This window comes from Geotrypetes seraphini, chromosome 2 (assembly GCF_902459505.1).
Source record: "Geotrypetes seraphini chromosome 2, aGeoSer1.1, whole genome shotgun sequence".
In the NCBI taxonomy this organism is placed as follows: Eukaryota; Metazoa; Chordata; class Amphibia; order Gymnophiona; family Dermophiidae; genus Geotrypetes; species Geotrypetes seraphini.
In genome coordinates, this window is record NC_047085.1 from 102,544,163 (window position 1) to 102,556,428 (window position 12,266).

Here is a 12,266-nt window from a genome sequence, read left to right on the forward strand (position 1 = left end):
GGCAATTCTGTGCGTGCTAAGCGCGTGCTAAAACCGCTATCACAGCTCAGTAAAAGGAGCCCTTAGTTCTTCAATATTTACTATTATTTTCTGATTCTAGATAGTATCTGTGGTCTGACAGCACCAATAAAAATCCTAATTAGATAGAAATTAACACCTAAATTTACACTTTATAAGCATCTAGGAACAGAAACCCTATTTATAATAATTATAAACATGTTTTCCCCCGCTTTTATTTCCCACCAAATAAAAAACATTTAGAATAATATTTAAAAATAAAAAGAAATAAAACAGAGGCAGTCATCCTTTAAGTGACTCAAACTTATCGCATGTGGTAGAGGGTTTGTAATCCTGCACTTGTAGTACTTCTCCTGAAGTACTGTGGGTGATGGATTCAAGCTTTTCCAAGGGAACAAACCTGGGCTATAAATCTCAGAGCACTTTCATTACCACAAGTCTATGACCATATTCCTTAGGTACTGCACGACCGCAGCAAATTAATTCTTTCGATGACATCAGCTATCCACTAATTTTAAAGATAAAAACAGCTTAGATGTAATGAATTCAGTCTAAAGCAATTTGCAAAACGCTGCAAGCTTCACTCTGCAAATATCTCCACCACTGCTTTTCATAAAAGCTCTTTGTTGGAATTTTCAGAACATGACAGAGTTTATAAATTTCTGAAGCACTTTACTTGATTGCTAAAGGCTAGTTTGGCTCCTTAATCAAACTTCATAGGAAAATCTAATAGTAATCTTGGCATGATGCCAATGTTTTAGAACTTTTTTTCTAATATATCATGGTGCTGGGCCTAGGTGCGCCATATGCTATTATTAGCATAGCAGAAAGTTGCCTTAATGAAATTGGGGGCTTATGGGAAAACACAGGAAGACTAACAAAGCAGGCATAAGGTGGTGTATATTGTTAAAGACAAGATCTGCATAATTTATTAACACTAAAGGTGCAAAGAGAAGGGAAAGGAAGAAGCTAGATAGTGACAATTCTCTAAAAGACTGGGATTATGAACTATCTACACGAAAAACTTAAATGATCTTATATTTCCAGTTTGCAAATGGTATTCAAAGTCATTCTGGTAACCAGTTCAGTTGCTGAGTTTTGGCAACCACAAGTACTCAGAAGAAGCAACAGCATTAATCCTATGGCCTATGGAATGCTATATCAATTTGTCTTGCTCTAGTCAGCACCAATTTTTTAGGCATGATATATAGAATCAGGCCTGTATGAATAGACATTCCAAGCTATGTTCGTTTTTAAGTCAGGCTGCTAATTGTTGACAAAGAGACATCCATAGCTGTTCTAACTATATTGATTCATCACATTACCAGTCTTCCTCTTTTGTGTTGACCTTCAACTTTGCCAAGCATGATGTCTTTGTCTAATGAGCTTTCTTTTTGCATAATGAGTCTGAATTCGGTAAAATTCTTTTTATTTGAGCTTCTGAGGAAAGCTTAGCACTGATCTCCTTCATTACTGATTGTTTTGTTCTTTAGGTAGCCCACAGTATATGCAGTGTTCTTCACCAATGCCCTAATTCAAAGGCATTGATTTTCTTCCTGTCTTGCTTTTTCACTGTCTCAATTTCATATTCCTATGATGTCATTGAAAATAGTACGGCTTGGGCACATCTTTGTAGCAGAGACACATCCCTGTGTTTCATGCCCCAAAAACACAGTGGATAATTACAACAAAAAAAATTTCAGATTAGTAAGAACATAAAGAGTTGCCGCTACTGGGTCATCCTACCCAGCAGCCCGCTCACACGGCGGCCCCCAAGTCAAAGACCAGTGCTCTAAATGAGTCCAGCCTCACCTGCGTACGTCTCAGTTTAGAAGGAACTTGTCCAGCTTACTCATGAAACCCTGGAGGGTGTTTTCCCCTACAACAGCCTCCGGAAGAGCGTTCCAGCTCTCCACTACTCTCTGGGTGAAGAAGAACTTCCTTACGTTGTACGGAATCTATCCCCTTTCAACTTTAGAGAGTGCCCTCTTGTTCTTTCTACCTTGGAGAGTGTGAACAGTCTGTCTTTATCTACTGAGACTATTCCCTTCAGTATTTTGAATGTTTCAATCATGTCTCCTCTCAGTATTCCCTTTTCAAGGGAGAAGAGGCCCAGTTTCTCCAATCTCTCACTGTACGGCAACTCTTCCAGCCTCTTAACCATTTTAGTCGCTCTTCTCTGGACCCTTTCGAGTAGTACCATGTCCTTCTTCATGTACAGCGACCAGTGCTGGACACAGTACTCCAGGTGAGGGCGCACCATGGCCCGGTACAGCGGCATGATGTCCTTCTCTGATCTGTTTATGATCCCCTTCTTTATCATTCCTAGCATTCTGTTCGCCCTTTTTGCCGCCGCCGCACATTGTGCAGACGGCTTCATCGACTTGTCGATCAGAACTCCCAAGTCTCTTTCCCGGGAGGTCTCTCCAAGTACCGCCCCGGATATCCTGTATTCGTGCATGAGAGTTTTGTTACTGACATGCATCACTTTGCACTTATCCACGTTGAACCTCATTTGCCATGTCGATGCCCATTTCTCGAGCTTGATTATGTCACTTTGTAGATCTTCGCAATCCCCCTGTGTCTTCACTACTCTGAATAACTTCATATCGTCCGCAAATTTAATCACCTCACTCGCTGTGCCAATATTCAGATCGTTTATAAAGATGTTGAAGAGCACGGGTCCAAGCACCGAGCCCTGTGGCATCCCGCTGGTGACACTTTTCTAGTCCGAGTATTATCCATTTACCCCCACTCTCTGTTTCCTATGCTCCAGCCAGTTTTTAATCCATGTGAGTATCTCACCCTCGATTCCATGGCTTGCAATTTTACAAAGTAGTCGTTCATGCAGAACCTTGTCAAACGCCTTCTGAAAATCTAGATATACAATGTCGACTGGGTTGCCCTTGTCTATCCGTCTGTTTAGTCCCTCGAAGAAGTGCAGCAAGTTCGTCAGGCAAGATCTGCCTTTGCTGAAATCATGCTGGCTGGTCCTCATTAAACCGTGTCCGTCAAGGTGATCAATGATGCGGTCCTTTATCAGCGCCTTTACAATAGTGGTCTAGGTGTTAGTATTTCTACATCTGGGTTTTTGTAAATATGATCTATATTGTATTATTTAATTCATCATTATGATCCTTTCAGTTAGCCAAAACATAACAGTGCAATCACATTACTCCAGTGCTAGTTGAGTTACATTGGTTGCCATTAAAGTACTACATTCAATTTAAGTATTTATTGTTTGTCTTATATTTAAATGTGTACAAATCATGCAAGATATGGAATTGAGTACATGATTGCAAATCTATGAATCAGTTAGACCCTTACAATCTAGTTAAAATTGGTTTTTTTAAGCATCCTATCATCAGGTCCTTACCTCAAGAATCTTCTTTCTAGTAGAAAGACATATGAGTTTTGAACCAGTGGATTATTCAGTTTTAATCACAAGTTGTGTGGAAGGTGTTATTTACCTTTTTTGGCTCCTCTTCCTCTATCCCTGCTCTGTGTTCTGTGCTCCCCAGTTCGTACCAAAGCTGTTGACAACCACTATGAAAGGAAATAGAAATAGGAGGGACATAGGGAACTCCCCAACCAAGCCAAGTCTGTTCTGTCATTAAAATACAATTAAAGCAAAGCAGTACCAATAGGAACATGAAATAATGTGAAACTCAACAAGCCTCCTACCTGAGTGCAACCAACACTAACACTTATGTGATTCCCGCACTCTCCCATTTACTAAAACCATTGGGTTCTCTTTTTTCTACGGCACAGCAGATGAGGAGGAGTGTGTGGCGCAGTAGATGGAGCTATGGCCTCAGCACCCTGGGGTTGTGAGTTCAAACCCCGCACTGCTTTTTGTGACCCTGGGCAAGTCACTTAACCCTCCATAACCCCAGGTATGTTAGATAGATTGTGAGCCCGCCGAGACAGATAGGGAAAATGCTTGAGTACCTGATTATAGAACCGCTTAGATAACCTTGATAGGCGGTATATAAAAACCTAATAAACTTGAAACTTGAACTTGAAGCTAGCATTGAGGACCCAAATGCAGCATCCATTCAATTGGCTACTTCCACCCTTTACCATTTTGTGGAAGTATGAAATCTCCTATAAATCTCTTCGGGCCCGTGACTCATCCTATGAAAGAGTCGCACTCCTCATAGAGTGTGCCCTCTGATAAATTGGTGGCTACTTACCACACCCTATGTATGCTGAAGGAATAGCCTTACCAATCCATCTTGAAATGGGAATCTTAGAAACCAGCTTCCCCAAACAGCTAGGATTCATTCAAAAAAGATGATCTGAGAGACGAAAATCCCTCGTCACATCGAAGTAACAAAGAAGTCTTCTAACTTCCAGCAACTCCAAAGCTTTGACCTTTTTCTTCGAGCCCATGGAATGGAACATTGGTAGCTGGATGTCCTGATTTATGTGGAAGGTCGAGACTGCTTTTGATAGAAAGGAAGTTACCATGCACAGTGAGACCTCAGCTTCCGTAAACCTAAGGAAAGGTCCTCTTGATGACAGAGCCTGCAGCTCTGAGACCTTCCTCACTGAGGCGATAACTACCAAAAAAAAAAGTCTGGATGGTATGATCTATCAGCAATGCTCTCTACAAGGACCCATGCAGAGTCTTGCTCAGAGAATGCAGAACAATGTTAAGATTCCTACAATCCAGGACCTACAGAGTAAAAACAAACAAAGAAAAATCAGAACCATGGTCCAAACCCTGCTGATTACCCCAAGGGTCACCTTTATCCCCAACACTCTTCAATTTCTATATTGAATCCCTCTGCACCTGCCTTGACAAATTAGGCTTAAATTAGGCTTATAGCTATGCAGACGACATCACCATCCTCCTTCCTTTTGATCAACCAACACACTCCATGACAGACAAACTACATAGAACACTACAAACGGTGGCCACATGGAAGAACACAAACTAAAACTGAACCCAGACAAAACAAAATTTATTCTCGAAACAAACAAAACCCAAACCATAACAAACTTAGTAATCAAATCAATCACATACCCCATTCAACCCACCCTAAGCCTTCTGGGAGTGATAATAGACAGAAGCTGTACCATGCAACCACAAATCAACAAAACAATACAGAAATCAATCGTGGTCATGCGAAACCTAAGGCAAATCCAAAAATTCTTTGACAGAAAACAATTCCAGCTTGTGGTCCAATCCCTAGTCCTAGGACTTCTAGACTACTTCAACATCCTCTATCTCCCCTGCCCCGCAGTCAAGATAAAGCAAATACAAACAATACAAAACACAGCCCTGAGCCTAATCTATTCGCTCAAGAATACGACCACATCACCGCCGCATACCTCGACTCATACTGGCTTCCAGTACAAGCAAGAATACAATTCAGATTTTACTGTCTACTATTTAAAGAGGCGTCAAATGCAAAAAAATGTATGATGGCCTACTGGCCACGAAGGCAACGAAGCTTAACCACCAACTATCCAATCTACTGATCATGACAACAGATTACAAAACTTTCAGAAAAGAAATACCCTGCTATTCAAGAAATCTATCAAGACAAACTCTGCAGGAAGCATCTCAGTCCCCTGAAGTAATCTCTTCTAGAATTGTCCAGATAACCTCTTATGTAATCCGCCTTGAACTGCAAGGTAATGGCGGAATAAAAGTCACTAATGTAATGTAAAACTGAACCACAGCATGGTCCTATATGAAAGTAAATGATTTCTCAATAAGCATTTATAAGCAGTTTCAAGTTTTTCTGCCCTTTCCCCTTAGTATCAATGGTAACTTATTACATTCAATTATACCAGCAATGGAGTAGATTCTGTTCCATGTATGCTCTAGTCAAGTCTGCCGAAACTAAGGTACAGTAGCCTACATTGATAGCTTCCCCACTTAGAAACAATCTTGAAAGAATAGATTGTTACCTGAGCTTTTGCTTATACTGTTTAACTTTTTCCAATGAAGCTGCATTAATCTGTGACTGGAATTCTTCTACTGACACGTTATCTCTGTAATAATACCCCTCCATACTCTCCAGTGCTACAAGAGAGAGAAAAAAACAACAATTAAAAATACAGGAATAATAGAATTGTGATAAGAACATAGGAACATAATAGTCTTACTGGGTCAAACCAATTGTCCATCTAGCCCAGTATCTTATCTTTATGGTGGCCAATCCAGCTCACAAGTATCTGGCAAAAACCTAGTTTGATCAGAGGTTCATTATTGCAACTTATTTCACCTCCAATTGTTGAAAGCAGTTGTTTTAATAACATTTACACAAAAGCAAGGGAGTTAATAATCAAAAGCATTTATTCAGATAGCAACACTGGTTAAAAGATGGCTGCTGGGAGTTACCCTAGCATCCTCGATATTCAGTCACCCTGTTAATTTAGGTCCACCTGACCTGGTCTGCACTAGTTGACCAGGTAGCAGCCTCTCCTACCCAGTCATCTAGCACTGAATATCAACTTTCAACTCATTCAGAACTGGACTCCACTCTACTATAAAAATTCACAACTACTCAGGGGAACAGTACAGTTTACGAGGTGAAGAACTTTTGTACTTGAAAGTGGAGCAGGACTTGGGCGGTGTGATCATATGTAAAGTCCAGAGGATGGCTACTAAAATGGTGAGTGGTCATCATAAAGCACAGGGGGTCAGACTTAAAGATCTCAAAATGTATACTTTGGTGGAAAAAACAAAAGGAATTGACCCCAAAATATCCACAAAGAAGAAAATCCAGAGAAAACCAAAAAAACTCTGTGGAGTGACGATGTTCCTAAATGGACTTTATTTGAAAGTATCAAAGTTCCAAAGGTACACTAAAATCATCCACATAAAATGATTCCATCCACATAAAAGTAAATCATCCACATAAAAGCCTTAAAGGACCTAGTCTGCTAGGGATACAGGACCCAACACGGTCCGCGTTTCGACAAAAAGTCTTCTTCAGTGGTCCCTGGGGGTCCTATAAAGGTGTGTATGTGGGAAACAATTGTGTGGTGAACCGGAAGTGAGACACTGCTTGCATTTGCAATGGAAAGACTTTTTGTCAAAACGCGGATCGTGTTGGGTCCTGTATCCCTAGCGGACTAGGTCCTTTAAGGCTTTTATGTGGATGATTTACTTTTATGTGGATGGAATGAGGGAGCACAGGATGAAAGTGAAAGAGGATAGAATAAGAAATAATCTCAGAAATACTTTTTCATGGAAAGGGTAGACAAAAAATGTATCTGAATTCAAGAAAGCTTGGGATAAGTACATTGAATTTCTAAAGGAGAGGAAGGGATAGTAGATGGCATGGATAGGCAACTAGATAGGCCATATAGTCTTTATCTGCCTTTGATTTTCTATGTTCCTATTATATATCTTCCTCTTACTCTATTTACATTGAAACAACATTCATCTACAGCCCCATGACCACGCACAAGGTCTTCTTCTGGAACCCTGCAACCTAAGTTGTCCCAAGACCATTAAGCAATGATTGGGACTCTTTCTAAGGCTGTGAATATTGCTTTTGCTGTATTCTAAGCCCTATGTGGCCCTCTGAATGGAAGATATAACCCAATGATTAAACCCAGGTTTTTTGTATGAACATAAAGCCACTAGGCTAGACTAATCCACTTTAATACTCTTCTGTTCATGGGTAGGTCACATGCATAATAAAGTCTTTAGAAGATTGATATAAAACTGGAGAATCTTTATATGGTGTAATCATCTCACAAGACCATATGCCAAGACCAACTATGCAACATGCAGTTTTGGGTTATGTCAAACATGGTTTCCAAATATACCAGGAAGCAAACAAGTAATGGGTTTCAGTTTACAACATGTACAAGCTTATAATAGTTTTTAAACCTACCTTTTTTGGAAGAGGTAGGTGAAAACTATTATATGTACTCTCGGGATTTTTTTCTCTCTTGTAATCTCCTATTACCTCATATTTGATTGGTAGCCTCCACCTTCACTGAAACAGGGAGATGTGCCTCAAAAGCTCTTTCCAAAATTGACTGTCCAGTATGACAATGAAGAGTACAGATCACCACAACTCTTGGTATGTTAATTATTTTTAAAACACTACTAGCACTGAAAATTCTATACCATCTTCTATGTATGAATGTACTTGCAAAACAATTATTAATAATACATCATTTATCTTTAAAATTAAGCGTGGTACCAAAAGATTGGAGGGTTTAACCTTGGCTTTATGTTCATGCAAAAGACCTGGGTTCCAGAGGTGACAGGGAAAATTATAGATTTATGAGCCTGATGTCAGTTCCGGGTAAAATGGTAAAGATTATAAGGAGCAAAATTACTGAGCATATGCGTAGACATAAATAAATGGGAAAAAGCCAACACAAATTTAGCCATGGGAAATCTTGCCTCACCATTCTCCTACATTTGTTTGAAGGAGCGAATAAACATGTGGATAAAGGTGAGTAAGTTTATATTGTATGTTTGGATTTTCAGAAGGCATTTGGCAAACTACTTTATGAACCAACTTCTGAGGAAATTAGAAAGTCATGGGATAAGAGACAGTGTCCTTTGTGGTATTGTGGTGTATAAAAATAAAGTTGTTATTATTATTATTTAAAAAAAAAAAAAAAAAAAAGAACTGGTTAAATGATAGAAAACAGAGTAGGGTTAAAAAAGGATGAATGTTCTCAATGGAGAAGGGTAAATAGTGGAGATCCCCAGGGGTCTAGGCCACCACCATGGCTTTTTAACATATTTATAATTGATCTGGAAACAGGAATAATGAGTGAGGTGATTTGTTATTCAAAGTTGTTTAACCACAAAAGGGTTGTGAAAAATTGCAAGAGCACCTTGAGAGACTGGGCATCTAAATGTCAGATAACATCTAAGCTTAAATTCAGTAAATGGTGCTCAAATTTGGGTACCAAAAAATATGAGCACTGAATGCCATTCTATAAATCAGGGGTGTCCAACCTGCGGCCCGAGGGCCACATGCGGCCCAGTGAAGTATTTTGTGCGGCTCCGGTCAAGGGCGATGAAGTGTTTTCCTCTGCTTCCCCCGGGTGTTTACCATCTTGCCGGCTCCCTCCTCTATCTTGCTGCAGCATTTGCGCATTTATGCGGCCCCAGAAACATTTTTTTTGGCCAAAGCGGCCCAGGGAAGCCAAAAGGTTGGACACCCCTGCTATAAATGGTGCTCTTATTTGAGTGCTATTTATAGAATAGCACATAGCACCAGGATCCGTATCTATGGATTTATGCAATAAGAACATAAGAGTTGCCATACTGGGACAGATTGAAGGTCCATCAAGCCCAGTATCCTGTTTCCAACAGTAGCCAACCCAGGTCACATGTACCTAGCTAAATCCCAAGTAGTAAAACAGATTTTATGCTGCTTATCCTAAGAATAAACAGTGGATTTCCCCAAGCCAGCTCAATAATAGCCTATGAACTTCTATTTTAGGAAATTATCCAAACCTTTTTTTTAATCCCGTTAAGCTAATTGATTTCACCACATTCTCCAGCAATGAATTCCAGAGTTTAATTACATGTGTAAAGAAATATTTTCTCTGGTTTGTTTTAAATCTACTACTTAGTAGCTTCATCGCATATCCCCTAGTCCTAGTATTTTTGGAAAGAGTGATCAAGTGATTCACATCTACCCTTTTCACTTTCCTCATTATTTTATAGACCTCTCTCAAATTCCTCAGAGCTGTCTCTTCTCCAAGCTGAAGAGCTCTAGCCTAACCTTTTCCTCAAAGAGGCGTCATCCCATCCTTTTTATCATTTTCGTTACCCTTCTCTATACCTTTTCTAAATCCGCTATATCTTTTTTGAAATACGGCGATCAGAGCTACACACAGTATTCAATGTGCAGCCGTACCATAGAGCGATACAAGGGCATTATAACATTTTTATCTTTGTTTTCCTTTCTTTCGTGAAACTTGGTGTAAATCCTCATATGTGAATTAGACACAGATCCCTCAAATTCAGTACTAGTTTGCACATCTTTAGTGAATGCCCCTGATCTGCCCATGCCCCTCTCATGGCCATACCCCCCCCCCCACCTTTCTATTGCACATGAAAAAATTTATGCACACAGCTTTAAAGAATATTGTTTACCAAGATGTGCGCATACTTGAAGGGTATTAATGTAGAACATAATCTTTTCCAGAGAAAGGAAAATGGTAAAACCAAAGGACATAATTTGAGGTTGAGGGGTAGTAGATTCAAAGGCAATGTTAGGAAATTCTACTTTACGGAGAGGGTGGTGGATGCCTGGAATGTTCTCCCAAGAGAGGTGGTGGAGAGTAAAACTGTGACTGAGTTCAAAGAAGCGTGGGATGAACACAGAGGATCTAGAATCTGAAAATAATATTAAAAATTGAACTAAAGTCAGTACTGGGCAGACTTGCACGGTCTGTGTCGGTATATGGCCATTTGGTGGAGGATGGGCTGGGGAGGGCTTCAATGGCTGGGAGGGTGTAGATGAGCTGGAGTAGGTTTTAACGGAGATTTCGGCAGTAGGAATCCAAGCACAGTACCGGGTAGAGCTTTGGATTCTTGCCCAGAAATAGCTAAGAAGAAAAAATTAAAAAATTTAAATTGAATCAGGGCAGGTTGGATGGACCATTCGGGTCTTTATCTGCCGTCATCTACTATGTTACTATGCTACTATCTATAAATCCAAATTGTTGCCAATTAGCATCAATGATTGATTGTTAGTACCCAATTACTGGTGTAATTGGCTTGTTACTCAATTAAATTGATTCATTTAGAGAAGATGCATGATGCATGGTTCTATGTTAGGCATCACTACCCAGGAAAAGGATTTAGGTGTCATTGTTTATGATATGTTGAAACCCTCTTCTCAGTATGAAGCGACAGCTAAGAAAGCAAATGGAGTGTTAGAACTTATTAAGAAAGGAATAGAGAAAAAACCCAAAATATTATAATGCCTTTGTATTGCTCCGTGGTGTGACTGTGCCTCCCCCAAAAAGATACAGCAGAATTAGAAAAGGTACAGAGAAAGCTGACAAAAATGATAAAGAACATGGGATGATTTTGTATGTTCTTAAGGCTAAAGAGGCCAGGGCGCTTCAGTTTGGAGAAGAAATGGCTGAGGGGAGAGATGACTGAAGTGTACAAAATACTGAGTGGAGTGGAAAAATGTTGAAAGAACTGGACCAAGGACTGATCCAAAAATACAAAGACTCACAATGAAGCTACTAAGTGGTAAAAAGAAAAAGAAAAAATCAGAGAGCATATTTCTTCACTCAACAAGCAATTAAACTCTGGAATTTATTGACAGAGAATATGGTAAAAGCGGTTACCTTAGCAGGGTTTATAAAAGGGTTGGACAGATTCCTGAAAGCCAAATCCATAAACCATTATTAAGATGGACTTGGGAAAATTCACTGCTTATTTCTAGGATACGCAGCATAAAATCTGTTGTACTTTTTTGGGATCTTCCAGGTTCGTATGGCCTGGTTTGCCCACTGTTGGAAGCAGGATACTTGGCTTGATGGACTTCCGCTCTGTCCTAAACTGACATTATTTATGTACTTTAGTATCAGTTGTTAGATACTGTAAGGTTAAAACAGGCTGAAATTACTTTTGAAATTAGACATTACAATTTTTTTGTTAACAATTAAATAAGATTTAATTGACAGTATTACAACTTTGATTACATTCTTAACGATTTTTGGAAACAATCCAGCAAGCAAAAACAAGATGTGCATATAATAAGCAGAATTCAGACAAGGACAGCGTGAAGGGCCATAACCCTATTTGCACACTGAATTTTAAATCCTGCTGTTCCTACCTTGACTTAATTCATTCATTGGCTATAAGCATAGAAATTAGAATCCCTGCAGTTTTTCCCATACTTACATTGCTTCTTCACAAAAACTATGTGAAGTATAAGAAATTAATTTACTTAATAGCATTGCTATTTCCTTCAGATGGACAGAAAGAAACATAATACTGCAGTTTTCTTCTGTCTCTAATATTCAATACTCATTTTCTTTAAAGCTATCAAAGGATAGATGAACTAAAGTATTTTCCCATTTTCTGCTTTCATGAAAAACTGTGGATACATCTGCCCATCTTCTTATCAAATTACATAACTTTTTTTTTTTTTTTTTTTTATTTGTTTATTCAATTTTATCAATACAAACAAGCAATACATTACTTGTATTTCAGATTAACATAAATTATTAAAAAGAAAACTTATAAACCAATTCCACTTAAATCAGTGTTTTGGTTA

General features: G+C 39.1%; 1 protein-coding gene across 3 annotated transcripts in view; it reads right to left on the reverse strand.

Annotated features, from left to right (window-relative positions):
• Positions 1 to 12,266, reverse strand: part of PREX2 (phosphatidylinositol-3,4,5-trisphosphate dependent Rac exchange factor 2) — a 628,296-nt gene that overhangs the window by 102,759 nt on the left and 513,271 nt on the right. For all 3 annotated transcript variants that reach the window (XM_033933977.1, XM_033933976.1, XM_033933978.1), the window contains one exon: positions 5,944 to 6,058. In XM_033933977.1, the coding sequence (XP_033789868.1) occupies positions 5,944 to 6,058 (115 nt within the window). The remainder of the gene's footprint in view (positions 1 to 5,943; positions 6,059 to 12,266) is intronic.